Genomic DNA, 15578 nt, shown 5'->3' with positions numbered 1-15578 from the left:
GGCAATGTCCTGAGAAATTGGAAATCTGCCCAGGTAATACCACTAAAAAAGAAACCTAACATTCCAATCACTCAGCTTCAAAATCTGCGGCCAATTTCCCTCCTACCTTTCTGTGCCAAGATCATAGAAAAGGTGGCCAATCTCCAACTCATGGAGTTTTTGGAGAAAGAATCACTCCTCCACCCTTCCCAATCAGGGTTTAGATCAGGCCACTCAACAGAATCAGCTGTTCTGTTTTCCACTGAACTGATTCGGAAAATGGTGGATGAGGGAGAGACAGCAGCGTTGGTCCTATTGGACCTAAGTGCAGAATTTGATACTGTGCTGCACTCAACGCTGCTGTCTCGGCTCTCAGACATGGGAGTAAAAGATTCTGCTCTCACCTGGTTCCAGTCCTACCTCACTGACAGAACTTTCCAACTTCACTGCCCACCCTTTAAGTCATCACCTCGCAGTGTTAGCCATGGGGTTCCACAGGGCTCTAGTTTGAGCCCTACCTTATTTAACATCTACATGGAACCCCTGGCACACATAGCGGAGGAATTTGGGGTGGGCATTGTCAGTTATGCTGACGACACCCAGTTGGTGTTCAAAATAACGCCAGACAGTAGAGACTTAGCCTCCAACTTCTCTAACTGTATGTTAAAGATAGCGACGTGGATGAACGACAACTGCCTCCGTTTAAACGGAGAGAAAACAGAGGTACTGATAGTAGGGAAGGATACTTCTGTCTGGTCACATGCATGGTGGCCGAGCGAGTTGGGAGAACTACCTGTGCCTGTAGAGAAGGTGAAGAATCTCGGAGTCATGCTTGACGCCGATCTCTCAGGCAGGGCCCAGGTAAACAAAGTGACAAGCAAATGCTATAGCACCCTAAAAGTACTGCGTAAAGTACTAGACCTTCTACCGTCCGAAGCGAGAAAGACCATAGTCCATGCCTTAATATCCCCTCATTTGGACTATGGTAATGCTCTCTTACTTGGTCTTAATCAAAAGAGTCTGCACCAGTTACAATGCACACAGAATTCTGCAGCACGACTGGTGCTCGGTCTCCCACGGAGAGCATCCACAAAAAATGCGCTTGCCAAGCTTCACTGGCTCCCTGTTAAAGAGAGAATTATATTTAAAACTCTCTGCTATGCACATCGCATTGCCCAAAACAAAGGCCCTAGCTATCTGAGAGGCCTCATCACCATCCATCGGCCGATCAAAGATCTTAGATCAGCGGGCATGATGCTATTTAAAATCCCCCGCATCACTAAAGCTAAAATGGGAGGAAAATCCTTCCGCTATTTAGCCACCAAGCTCTGGAATGCTCTGCCAATCCAGCTGCGGATGGAGCCATCTGAAACAAGGTTTAGAGCCAGACTTAAAACTCATCTATTTCCCAAAAATTAATTCCGTTCGCCCGACTCATGATCTTTCTTGATGGGTTGCATTTGCAGTCAGCGCCGGGACACACAGTTTTGTGCAGCCAGGCGCTTAATAAATGCAAAAAAAAAAAAAAAAAAAAAGAGGCAGTGGTGTAACAAAACTTGAGGGGGCCCCCCTGCAAACTACATGGAGGGGGGCTCCCCTCCCATCCTCCGTGCCAGTCTAGAGCTCTCAGGCCAGCGACCCGCCATACTGCAGGGGATGCGGGGAGTGGTATGGCTCACCAGTTAGAGGCGGCAGACCCGGGAGCAGAAGTCGGCCGGGACCAGGGTTCAATTCCCGACGCGGCAGGGTCGTGGACTTGGGTCAGCGGACTCGATAATTCTCACTTCGGTGCCTACTCTAATCTGGGGTCTCTCTCGGCAACTCTGGGCATTAGCTTGCCTAATCTCCACAACGCCCCCCCCCCCCCAACGCCGGGGATGCCTGGCTCCACCCTGGGGACTCCCAGCAGGGACCATCCCACAGGGAAAGCCAGGACTGGTTCCCCAGCGTTGCACAGCGCCAGGAAACCTCCGGGTAGCAGCGCGCTTTACAAGTGCAAACATAATAATTGTTACGCCACTGTCAGCAATACAGTCGCTATAAGTAACACTGGATGGTGGAGTCAAAGGTTGGGCTTAGTCTGCCAGCAGGCTATAATAGGTGGTGCTCCATTCATTACAGGGTCCCCGCCATCAGCAGGCCGGGGAAGTTTGCCCAATTTTAGGTGGGTTTCCAGATGCAGACTCCTGTCATGATATACAACATCGGGCCCACTCATCGTTCAGTTTTGACAAAAGTGCATCCACTGCTCCTTCTCGTTTCCGTTTTAAAACATTAGACAATGCGACAATGCAGTATTTCAAAAGCAGATGCAACTACAAAGAGCAAATTTTGATAATACATTTTTATTAGTAGACAATAGCAATCTTAAGAGGCTTTGCATAGCTTCATACACACTGTGACCCCAATTCCATCACAGTCTTTCTCTCTCTCTCTCTCTCTCTCTCTCTCTCTCTCTCTCTCTCTCTCTCTCTCTCAGTGAGTCAGTCTCTCTCTCTCTCTCAGTCAGTTAGTCTCTCTCTCTCTGTCATTCAGTCTCTCTCAGTCAGTCTCTCTAAGTCAGTCAGTCAGTCAGTCAGTCTGTCAGTCTCTCTCTCTCAGTCTGTCAGTCAGTCAGTCCCTCTCTCTCTCTCTCTCTCTCAGTCAGTTTCTCAGCCAGTCAGTCTCTCGGTCAGTCAGTATTCGGTCTTTGAGTCAGTCAGTCTCTACTCTCTCTCCACTCTCTCTCTCCATTCTCTCTCTCAACTCTGTCCACTCTGTCTCCACTGTCTCTCTCTCCATTCTCTCTCCACTGTCTCTCTCTCCACTGTCTCTCTTTCCACTGTCTCTCTCTCCACTCTCTCTCTTCACTCTCTCACTCGCCACTCTCCACTCTCTCACTCTCTATCTCTCTTTCTCTCTCTCTCTCCACTCTCTCTCCACTGTCTCCCTCCACTATCTCTCCCTTCTCTCTCCCTACTCTCTCTCCCTTCTCTCTCCCTACTCTCTCTCTCTCTCTCTCTACTTTCTCTCCACTCTCTCTCCACCCTCGCTCCACTTTCTCTCCACTCTCTCTCCACTCTCTCTCCACTCTCTCTCCACTGTCTCTCTCCACTCTCTCTCTCTCTCACTCTCTCCACTCTCTCTCTCCACTGTCTCTCCACGCTCTCTCCACTCTCTCTCTCTCCACTGTCTAACTCCACTCGCTCTCCACTCTCTCTCTCCCCACTGTCTCTCTCCACTGTCTCTCTCCACTCTCTCTTGCTCGCTCTCTCCACTGTCTCTCCACGCTCTCTCCACTCTCTCTCTCCACTGTCTATCTCCACTCTCTCTCCACTCTCTTTCTCTCCACTCTCTCTCTCCACTCTCTCTCTACTCTCTCTCTACTTTCTCTCACTCTCTCTCCACTCTCTTTCACTCTCTCTCCACTCTCTCTCCATTCTCTCTCCACAATCTCTCCACTGTCTCTCTCCACTCTCTCCCTTCACTCGCTCTACTCTCTCTCCACTGTCTCTCTCTCCACTCTCCCTACTCTCTCTCTCCACTCTCTCTCCACTGTCTCCCTCGACTCTCTCTCCACTCTCTCTCCACTGTCTCTCTCTCCACTCTCTCTCTCTCTCCACCCTCTCTCTCTCTCCACCCTCTCTCTCTCCACCCTCTCTCTCTCTCTCTCTCTCTCTCTCTCTCTCTCCACTGTCTCTCTCCACTCTCTCATTCTCCACTCTCTCTCTCACTCCACTCTCTCTCTCACTCCACTCTCTCTCTCACTCCACTCTCTCTCTCACTCTCTCTCACAAAGTAGTGTGCGTTGCCATGGGCGTCTGCAAAAATGTTTCCGGGGGGGAGAGTAGGAGGGGGGGGGGGTAAATTTTTAACTTCATCACCATCCCCCTTGCACCCTTCTCCCCTCTGCCTTGCACCCTTCTCGCCCTCCCCCTTGCACCCTTCTCCCCCTCCCCCATGCACCCTTCACCCCCTCCGCCTTGCACCCTTTTCTGCCTTGCACCCTTCTCCCCTCTGCCTTGCACCCATCTCCGCTCTACCTTGCACCCTTCTCCTCTCTGCCTTGCACCCTTCTCCCCTCCCACTTGCACCCTTCTCCCCTTTGCATTTCACCCTTCTCCCCTCCGCCTTGCACCCTTCTCCTCTCTACCTTGCACCCTTCTCCTCTCTGACTTGCACCCTTCTCCTCTCTGCATTGCACCCTTCTCCTCTCTGCCTTGCACCCTTCTCCGCTCTGCCTTGCACCCTTCTCCCTTCTACCTTGCACCCTTCTCCCCTCTGCCTTTCCCCCTTCTCCCCTCTGCCTTTCCCCCTTCTCCCCTCCGCCTTGCACCCTTCTCCTCTCTACCTTGCACCCTTCTCCTCTCTGACTTGCACCTTCTCCCCTCTGCCTTGCGTCCTTCTCTCCTCTGCCTTGCACCCTTTTCCCCTCCCCCTTGCACCCTTCTCCCCTCTGCCTTGCGTCCTTCTCTCCTCTGCCTTGCACCCTTTTCCCCTCTACCTTGCACCCTTCTCCCCTCTGCCTTGCGTCCTTCTCCTCTCTGCCTTTCCCCCTTCTCCCTTCCGCCTTGCACCCTTCTCCTCTCTACCTTGCACCCTTCTCCTCTCTACCTTGCACCCTTCTCCTCTCTGACTTGCACCTTCTCCCCTCTGCCTTGCGTCCTTCTCTCCTCTGCCTTGCACCCTTTTCCCCTCTACCTTGCACCCTTCTCCCCTCTGCCTTGCGTCCTTCTCCCCTCTGCCTTTCCCCCTTCTCCCCTCCGCCTTGCACCCTTCTCCTCTCTACCTTGCACCCTTCTCCTCTCTGACTTGCACCTTCTCCCCTCTGCCTTGCGTCCTTCTCTCCTCTGCCTTGCACCCTTTTCCCCTCCCCCTTGCACCCTTCTCCCCTCTGCCTTGCGTCCTTCTCTCCTCTGCCTTGCACCCTTTTCCCCTCTACCTTTCCCCCTTCTCCCCTCCGCCTTGCACCCTTCTCCTCTCTACCTTGCACCCTTCTCCTCTCTGACTTGCACCTTCTCCCCTCAGCCTTGCGTCCTTCTCTCCTCTGCCTTGCACCCTTTTCCCCTCCCCCTTGCACCCTTCTCCCCTCTGCCTTGCGTCCTTCACTCCTCTGCCTTGCACCCTTTTCCCCTCTACCTTGCACCCTTCTCCCCTCTGCCTTTCCCCCTTCTCCCCTCTGCCTTTCCCCCTTCTCCCCTCCGCCTTGCACCCTTCTCCTCTCTACCTTGCACCCTTCTCCTCTCTGACTTGCACCTTCTCCTCTCTGCCTTGCACCCTTTTCCCCTCTACCTTTCCCCCTTCTCCCCTCAGCCTTGCACCCTTCTCCTCTCTACCTTGCACCCTTCTCCTCTCTGACTTGCGCCCTTCTCTCCTGAGCAGTGCTCTGTGCTGCCTCCTGCTCTCTCTGGGCCCCCATCCCCCATCCTCTTTCCGGGCCTCAAGCTCTGACTGAAGAGAAACAATGTAAGTTGATACTTTGTTTCTCTTCAGTCAGCGGGAGGGGCTCAGAGCAGGCTGCAGACATCCTGCACCTGCTTTAGAGGGAGAGAAGCGTGCTATAGCACAAGCCTCTCTCACAGCTCTCACTGAAGAGCTGAGGGGGCCTAGGGCCCCCTTCATTTACTGAAGAGAGTGGGGCCCCCGCACCGCCACCTGCCAGGACTCATGAATGCCTTAGCAGCAACCCTGTATGCCAGGAGGGGCCGCTCTGGTGAGGGCGATTGCAGTAGACGAGTCTAGGCTGTGTCTGGAGATACTGCGGAAACTCCGTATGCCAGGAGGGGCTGCCAGTGCTAAGTTGCCAAGTGTGGCTGTGAATCCTGGGCACCTTAGACACTTTTGACTAATTTGTAAGAGTCAACAATGAACTCTTGAGTACAGCCTACTAGTGAGTGTTCCATGGTTGTGGTCACATGTACATGGGGAATAACTCCAACCACATTTCATGGAAAAGGGTGGAATAGAACTTTGCCTGACAAACACTAGAGCCCTGCCATCAAGTGGATTGTGTTATTGTTTACAATGGTCATTATATCTTTGCATGTGTAGAATTAGAAATTAAATATTCTCTTTTTTATTGAAAAAAAATTTGACTGGACATTATTAACAGTGCTGTGTGCACTTTGAGTTATGAATTGTGTTCACTTACCTGCATCTACACTTCCCCCCCTCGAGGGAGCCTTTGACTACTTGTCCACATCTACCACTGAGAGTTAAGTGCAGAAGGGGTACTTGGGCAAGTTGCTCAGTAGCCCCTGCATCCAAAGAAGTTCTGACAGAGGGCATATGGGAATAATAAGGACCATGGAAAGAATAAGGGACAGGTTTTGGTGGCTGAGTATTTACTGATAGATTGAAAGGAATTGAAAGGATTGTAAGAAATTGTGCCAATTGTGTCAAGTATGAGAGTGCAGGTAAAACTCAAAAAAGTTTTGGGGTATATAATCTGCCCTGAAACATGTCCTAAAATGCCATGGGAGATGTTTTCTATTGATGTAGCTGTGTAGCTGTTTGATTCAAGTGGCTAATGGGGAGAGTAATTATGTGATAGTCTTCATAGATATGATTTTCAAATTGAAAGAAATGGAAATTGTGTTTAAGGCTGACACTAATGCTATGTTCTCTTTTTCAAAGTGAAGGACCACCCTCGCTTTAAATTAGTACCAATGTTATTTGATGACTGCTAAACTTATCATGCAAGTGGTAACTGGTTGGAAGAAAGGTTCACCCAAGTGACCAAAGGAACTATTCAGCTAGTTAAATGAAAATTCACTCGGATGAAGAAATCAAGGAAATGCTGTGAGCATAAAGAGGAACCTCTAATGACACCACAGGTTTATTCCATTTGGTGTCAGGAGGGGTGTAGGCCCTATTACCAAAGTTGGACTCATCAAGTTAAAAGCAACAGTTGAGAATGGTTAATTGGTCTTCTGCTAAAGTAAAAAAGAAAAGGAAAAGAGCCCAACAAGTATATAAAGCATAGTATGACAATTGAACCATGTTGTCATTGAATTCAACGGAAAAACCCTGACTTCCAAAACATTCAACAACTGTAGGAGTCAGAACGTGGTATACCTGCTGGTCTGCCACTGCAATCTGGGGTATGTGGGGGAGACCAGCAGGGAACTCAGACTCAGAGTGTTGGAGCACAAATCGGCCATTCGCACAAACAAATGCAATGCACCATTGACAGAGCATTTTAGACAGCATAATCATTCTTGCGATGACATACGGGGTACATCCTGGAGAAGATTAGAACCACCAGACGAGGTGGTGACATCGATAAATTAAGAAAAACTCGGGAACAATGGTACTTTTGCTTTTTAAATACCATTCTTAAAGGCTTAAACACCAGAGAGGACTGGACAAAATGTATTTAGACCAACCTATATTTGTCTCAATCTGGAGACATGAATACTCTGTTAAGCTTTCTACTCACCAGTTTTAAGTATTTCTCAAAGTGGAGGCACATAATTCCTCACGTTTATATATGAATCTCACCTATTAGGATTTATTTATTTCCTTTTATAGACAAACTTTCCCCATCTTACGACCCTTTTTTATTTTGACAGCATCAGGAAGCGTGTTAGCCCGTCCCTTCTGCTCTTAACGCAATAAGGAAATTGGTAGCAAATTTTTTTTTTACATATTCTTCTTTCTCGGGCTACGTATCCCCTAAACCCCTGCACTATTGCAGCTATACAACTTTAATTAGTATTGAAAGTCCGGTTGCCTTATACAAACACTTCAGTTAGTAGACCAATCACAAGTTTAGTACCCCGGCCAATGGGATTCCGGCATCACAAGCCCGTGTATGCAAATACCCTAGATCCAAATACACTCTTCTGATTGGCTCCTATTTGGACCAATGATGCGCCAGATACGGTATTTAAACACGGCGCCCCCCACTTTCTGGTAGACTCCACGCAACCAGAGAAGCAGGCAGTCCTTTGCGATTCAATAGGTAAGAGGACATGGAAACATGGGGAATGTAGAAGGCAAGCTTTAAAATTAAAACGCTTCACCTCTAACGGCCCCGTCTGCACCTTTGTCTCGATTTCTAGTGAAACAATTGTTTACATCGCAAGGACATGACGTAAGCGCCCCTGGTTCCTTTTTAAATGGAAAGAGAAACGCACTACGAGGCTTAACTATTTGAAACGACTACTGCCAACGTTTAAGCGCCCTAGTAACAGGTACGCCAGTCCTCTAATAAAGCTAGATGAGGTAGTACGATACACTGTAATTACAACTATCATGATCAGTGCCCTTCCCCGGTAAAGATATATTACTTGCCTCCTCCTAACTGCCCATTAATGTTTTGACTTGTAGGACTTTTTACCTGCAACTCGATAAAGAGATGGAACTTTAAAATGGACATATGAAGCCAGTATTTCGTTGCCTACACCATATTTTATTGTGGAAAATAATGGAAATCTGACAACATCCAAAAGTGGATTTAAAGGTAACTAAATAACAACAAAAAATGATCGCTATCAAAAAGTCCAATTTGGTAATCAAAAACATGGGATGCAGGTCATAATCCCTGGTCTTTAAATCTGCCAAATATAAACAGCAACTTCAAACGCCAATTAAAATCAAGCTAAATACAAATAGATGTTTTCTGCTAAATTTGTTAATAAGAGGAAGAGTTAACAGGAGTGAAATGTAATAGTCCCCTGAAATGTAATAGTCCCCTTTTTTCTAGAGGTCTATAAAAGTGAGAAAAAAAGATTCCTCCTCACATGCCAATCCAGGCCTTCGAAACTGATAGGTAAAGGGAAATTAGCAGACTAGTCAGTTCCCAGAAACATAGAAGTGTATACATTTGAAACGAATGTTGTAGCACATTAGAAAATGTATTGTGATTGTTTGTAAAGGAACTTGGTATTCAGGCTATATCGGATTGTTTTTAGATTGCCACGTGTGACCACAAACACAAATGTACGAGCAATTGTAATGTTTTAGGAAGGCTTTCACTTATGCAATTATTCTTGTACTGTTATCCTTTCAACTGTAGGAAATTAAAACAATTCTAACAATTTGGAATTATGATGTATCCACTCTAATCCATTTTGTATCCATTCTTTAAGGAGATTATATTGACCCCTGTACTACAACAGATACCAATTGTAGTCTTGACAAAGGTGGATAGAATTGTGGGAGACCACCGAAACGCGTCGACGCATTCTTCAGTATAAATCTCGACTCGGATATCCTTGTTGATACACTGTATTGTTGTGTGCATAACATTGGTGTCAGAAATAGAGTTTGAATATACGCTTAGTATTGTACGAGTTTAATGTCTTACTGTTTTCTGTCTTCATGTATCAATTTTGCTGGTCAATATTGAATGTCAGGTTTTTTTATTGTTTTCATTGTTTTAAAAATCTGTGTCAAGTGGTCTTCTAACCGTCCACTTTTTTAATTATTGTATGATCAATAAATTGTGGTCTTTTTTTATATACGTGAATCTTGTAATTGTTTTGGTCCCTAAAGTTTTACAAATTTTATTTTTGTTCAAGGGAATCTCTCCTTTTTACATGGGTCATTGAAGTATGGCAATGGGACAATCAGTGGAACTAAACAAGTCTGCAGCACTAGCATTTACCGAATAACTATGTGTCTATCCATCCAGCTAGGATGTATTATGTGTCAAATTATTTAGCAATTGGGCAACTCCATTATGTGGGAAATGCTGATGGTGCAGACACAAAAATACAAAAAACGTAAGGCTGAAATACCTTAATTTTTGTTTAAATTCTGTCGAAAAAATATTGTGTTTTTAATTGAAATTGCTGTCATTTAAAATGAACATTAGCATTATGCTTAGGATCCGCATTACTTTTAGAATCTGGACACAAGGATAGGGTCACTTTTAAGGGTTTGTGGTAGTCATATGGTTAGGAGTGGGTGTAAGGTCAATCTTAGACTCAGGGCTGGGCCTGATTTAGAGTTTGGTGGAGGATTCCTTCATCACAAACATGATGGACATCCCGTCTGCTTTATTACAAGTTCATTATATCCTATAATACTTGTAATAGGGTGGATGCGATGCCAATCATGCTTGTGATGCAGTAACCCTCAGCCCAGCTATAATCAAACCCTTCGCTTCAGGACTAGGGATATGCTTAGGTTAAGGCGAGCATTGGACTAATGTTCAATGTGGGCTCAAAAACGTTAGTTTTAATTTTGATGTATTTCAGGATTCTATTCTTGGGACTATAATCATAACCATTGTGATCATGTTTTAGGAATTTACTTGTTGATGTTCTGTTTTCAAAATAATTGGTTTAGGTATTAAGACTTACAACTTTCAGAGATACACTAATTTCCTCATAAGTTCTGGAGGTGGAACTCCTTAACAATGTTCAAAATCTAGGACCTCCTGAGATATTTTAAGTGCAAAATGGCGGCAATGTGATTTTAGCTATGGTGGCAGGGTTGATCTCTGATTTTGCATGTGTGGTACGCAGTCTCGATAGTGGTAGTTCTTTGAGCAATAATTTCACCAAGACAGAAATTGGGAGTTTTGCCACCAATATGTCTTCTAAACTTCAAAGCTAAATAAGCTAAATAACTTGAAAACACAACTTAACTGTTAAACAATGTTCCTTGTTTTAGAAGGGATGCATTAAACAAGTTAGTTGGGGTAGTGGTATAAACAGACTGGCAAATGCATCAACAATGCCTTTTGCAATTCCTTATTAGCAAAAAATAAGGATTCACTAATAAGGAATAGCAAAAGGCTATGCATGTAGAAATCGCGAAAAATAGCGATTTCTAAACATTCCTTAATTGTGACTCGCAAATTGTGAGTCGCAATTAAGGAATACCTCCCCATTCATTCCAATAGGGCTAGAGGCCGATAGGAATGAATGGGAAGACATTCTCAATTTGCGATTCTCAATTAGAGAATCGCAAATTGAGATTGCAATTTCAAGGGTGCCAGGGTGTCAAAAGGACACCCTGTTGCACCCCTGAAATCTGCATATGACTACATCTGTGTGTGTAAAATGGAACTTTGAAAAAATGCACTTCAGTGCATTTTTCAAAGTTTAAGCAAATTACAATGAAGTTCAACTTTATGGTTATTTGCTCCCCTTATTAGCGAAATCGCAAATGTTTTAACTTTAATGAATTGCATTTAAGGAATCTCAACTTGAGATTCCTTAAATGCAATTGCAATTTAGAGATTACTTAAATTGCGATTTTTGATTTTGGGATGATGCATCCCAAATGCAAAAATACCGGTAGCAAAGGGGCAGATTCTGAGAATCTGCCCGTTTACGACCGTTTTTTGCTTTGATGCTTGTGGGCCAGAGTCCCTATCATTAATGAAAAAAAGTTGTAAAACTCAATCTGTAGTGTGACATAAACTTTGGTAATTGAAAGCGAAGTGGTAATGGTAGACAGCCTTCTGCAGTAGAGCTGCTGCTATTGTTTGCACTTCTTGCAATGCCTTATATTAAGAATAGGCCCCACAGTGACCTATGTTGTCAGAGGTGTCAGTTTCTGGGCAGTCATCTTTGTATGGGATATCACACAAACAAAATCAAGCTTTTCATCCCTCCTCTCCTATCCTCAACACCTTTACTCACTTTTCTGCTATGAAGACATTGGGCCAGACCTCATCCACAGCATTCATTGGGGCCTCGAGGCGATCTTGCATGAGTACCCTCTGCAGGTCCAGCACACAGGGAGTATTGAACAGGCTTCTATCATCAATTTTCTCCTTGATCCGGTTGTAGAGGTCTTCCACCATCAGCTGCTCGGCGGATTCCATCATATCCTGGTGCGTAGAAAGTGGCTTCACCTCCTTCGACTTCAACTCTGGAATAAACCTTCACTGTCAGTAACAAACATCATCATGCACTGCCTTCCTACAAATCACCACTCCACACAAGAGACATTAAGGAGCAAACCATGAACTAAAACTGAAAGCCATATGCTATCATATAAATTCACTTTTTTGATGACTGCATTATTCCCTGTTATTGGTTTCTAGCAGTCTAAGCAGAAACACCATTTGAGCTTGTCTTCTATTTAAATGGAATACAAGTTACAATATTCTTCTGTACTGTATAAAATATACTTCAGCACTTTTCTTGCTTCATTGCAGCGTTGAGAGTTCCTTCTAATCCCTCACACCTGAAAACATTGTCACAAATGATCATTCTCTGAGTCAACCACATTAATAGGCTGCAGATTAGCCCTTCATCATGCTTACCTGGAACATTCCTTATTACTAGAGGTGAGTCCTCAAGACACGCCACCTGATTGCCACCAACCTCCAAATGTGAGAAACTCTATTTTTGACCACACCCCTGAGGCAGAGTTAAATCTAACCCAGACTCATTCAGCCCATCTGTAGGGATGGATGCCTTGTTTGAGTTGGAGAGGGTGTCATTGGTGTCTCTCGTCTGCAGCAACAGTGGAGGGTCCTAGGCAACACTAGTTTACTGCATGATTCAGGAACTTTAGTCCTCTGACAAGTCAGCTGATTCCTACAACTGGAGGGAGCTATCACAAGCTCCCCTGGCATTTCATTTCATGTTTGGCAGATTAGCAGGCAGTTCTACTTCTCATCACCAACCAGGTGCAAATGTTCTATATCAGAGGGGCTTGTGGGTGGGATCTGCGGAAGACCGCAGATGGATATGCACTGACACTATGTTGTATAGTGCCACAGAGGGCCTTGGATGCAAACCCTGGTGAGGTTGTATCACACAAAGGTTTCCTAGGAAGAGTATATTACACTTGTTTTACCGGCAGCATATCGTCCATGGAGTCAGATGATTTTAGTTCAGACACCAGGATACTTTGAGTCATTCAGAATACTGGCTCCTCTGGATGGACCTGTTGGCAACAGTTGCCATGGATTTTCTGGGGTTCCCCTGCAGAATTTCATATACCCTGTCCCTTTAGCCTATTCATCCATTGGAAGACCCCAACGCCTTTGTGTAGTAGTTGAGAGGATAAAACTGCAGGGCTTCAGAGGAAAGTATTGTTTATAGGGAGGGATGATCTGCATACATGAGTCTCAAACAATTGCAGTGGCTCCCAACGCACAAGATGTATATTTGCCACTGGCCCAAATCTTTTTTCTTGTGGCTCCTCTAATGGTTTACATCCCCGTTGAGGCAGTCGATCCGTTCTCCCTTGCAGTATTGTTGGATTCTCGAGCCTAGCAGAAGATTTGCTTTGAAACTTTTGAAAAACTGACTTTTCAATTTCTATCAGCTGTGATGTTATTCTTTCTTGCCATCTCTTCTCTCTGAAGAGCTGGGGAAATTGGTGCATTTCTACAACATGAACTGTATCTCAGATTGCTGACAAATAGGGTGCTTGTGCACCATGGGCCATTTGATCGTCGGTTGATCACCATTGACCTTGCCCTCAGGAAAACAATCTTAGCCACCTTAACATGTGAGTATATTTTGCTATTTCTAAAGAGGTGGATCCTTTACCTGCTTCATTTGATGGCTGTTGTACCCTGGGATCATGGTATTGGGAAAACACCAGGGGATGTCCTTGAGTGACATTAGCAAAGCAACCACATGGGCAACCCTCTCACCTTCATTCATAACTAATATTTTTTGAAGGAAGATTACATTGCAAAATTTTGACCCCTAGTATTGAGTTTTATACTTGTTGATAATTATTCTTTGAATTGTAATAAATTATAGGTGGTATATGTTGGCTTGGTTTGAATATTCCCTTGAATAAATCACTGCTAAATAAGCAATATATCATGGCCTGGAAAATGCTCCAGGAATCATTACTTCAGTCTAATCGACTTTGCCACAATTGCCGCGACCCTTCCCACATCGAATAGTTGTGTGTCACTAAATTGAAGTCAATACTATCCTATAAAAATATCACACCCACCATATACTTTTAAGTCCACATCTTCTTACCTTGACAATATAGGGGCTCATTATGATGTCGAGCGGAAAGTTTCCCCCAGATACCATCGTCTCTGATTCTGAACCGACCGACTCGCGGTCGACAGTTCCACCCGACCAATTACGATGCGACTGAACACTGTTCGGTCGGATTCCGTTTTCCCTATGGGAGCTCGTGTTCCGACCGACAACTGGCCTTACCACAGGTTCCTATAGGGAAATGGGGTGTGTGTGGAAAAGCCTGCACCCTGTCCCAGGAACCCTATTGTGCCTCCCACACAGTGTAGGGTTTTACAGGGGGGTGCCTTGGATATCTCTTTGGCCTCCAACCGGAGGCTTTAGGATGAAGAGGGCCCTGCTAGAGGCCCCCAAAGTCAATTTCCGACAGCCTTTTCGTGTTAGACAGGCCGACTCGGAAAGACTGTTGAAAATCAACATTGTAATCGGTCGGTCAGAAACGCTGTCCATAGAGGTGCACGATGCGGTTTGGACCAACACGGATACTCTGAGAGCCAGTCAGAACCGATTTGGAATGACCCAGGGGTTTACTTTCCAACGCGAACATCATAATCGGTCGGGTGGATTGCAAACCGATCAAGTCGTTCAAAAGGGTTGCGACGCAGTCTATGATATTCCGACTGTCGGACGGAGGCTTTCTGCCCAACATCGTAATGAACTCAATAGTCATAGTTGGTGTAGTGAATGCAACAAGTTTGTCATGCTGTGTATTGCATACGATCATACAGGAGTTCCTGGTCATTGCTGATTTATAATCAAACTGAACAGTTGAATCAAGCTAAAGTTGTATTCTTTGGAGTTTAGATTCAACCCGCTTGCCTGTCTCATTGACAGGGACTGACCTCCAGCAGTGACAGCTGTGACGGCTAAACATCAGACTAGCAGTAATAAACATGACTGGTAAGTAAATGAGCTAAACAATGAGGTAACTGCTATGCGACCATATGTTTTGTTATGTGGGCAATGGTCTTCGATAGGAATACTCTTGTCAACAGTGGGCATTGCTCTTTCATGTCATGCATCAGTGATGAGCCATTAAAACATGATCAGATAGAGGAACTATGGCAACTGAGAACCTGGAGGGAAACATCCTTTACAACGCAACTTTTACTACGCAGTGCTTTTTCATTGCAACTTTTATAACGCAAACCATTACAACGCATTGCGCTGGGGGGCGCTCTAGGATAGGGAATAGATTTAATTTACTATCCAACACCTTCCCTACTATCCACGGGGACTGGAGTTGGAATAGTAAATTAAACTATTCACTATCCAGCACCCCTCAACACTATGCGTTGTAAAGGCATGCGTTGTAAAACTTGCGATGTAAAAGCATGCGTTGTGATGTCATACATCCGAACCTGGGTTCTAATCCCGGCTCAGGCATATGACTGAAAATCATTGTGTTCTTGGTAAATCACTAAAGGCCTGATCTTGATTGAGGAGTATGATACTTACTAGTCAGGGCGAGACAGCAACTAAAATACTCAGAGCCTTGACTGAGTCCCTGTCCTCCTCATTTAGAGATGTCTGCTGGCTCTGCGGACATCTCGAGCCACTAGCATGAACCGCGATCAAGGCAGTTCCTGTTAAAATGTTAAAAATTTGATGAACGGATGGATGGCTCTGTCAAACAATACTCCGCCCGTGAAACCTGTAACCAGTTTTTGCTTTTAAAAAATATTTGTTTCA

General features: G+C 45.2%; 1 protein-coding gene across 1 annotated transcript in view; it reads right to left on the bottom strand.

Annotated features, from left to right (window-relative positions):
* The window catches only part of STYXL2 (serine/threonine/tyrosine interacting like 2), a 137295-nt gene that overhangs the window by 45835 nt on the left and 75882 nt on the right, over positions 1 to 15578 (bottom strand). The window contains exon 4 of the mRNA XM_086935543.1: positions 11562 to 11793. Within this exon, the coding sequence (XP_086791669.1) occupies positions 11562 to 11793 (232 nt within the window). The remainder of the gene's footprint in view (positions 1 to 11561; positions 11794 to 15578) is intronic.

Source organism: Lissotriton vulgaris, chromosome 8 (genome assembly GCF_964263255.1).
Source record: "Lissotriton vulgaris chromosome 8, aLisVul1.2, whole genome shotgun sequence".
Taxonomy (NCBI): domain Eukaryota; kingdom Metazoa; phylum Chordata; class Amphibia; order Caudata; family Salamandridae; genus Lissotriton; species Lissotriton vulgaris.
The sequence above is the reverse complement of the archived record's forward strand: the minus strand, read 5'-3'. Positions and strand labels throughout refer to the sequence as shown.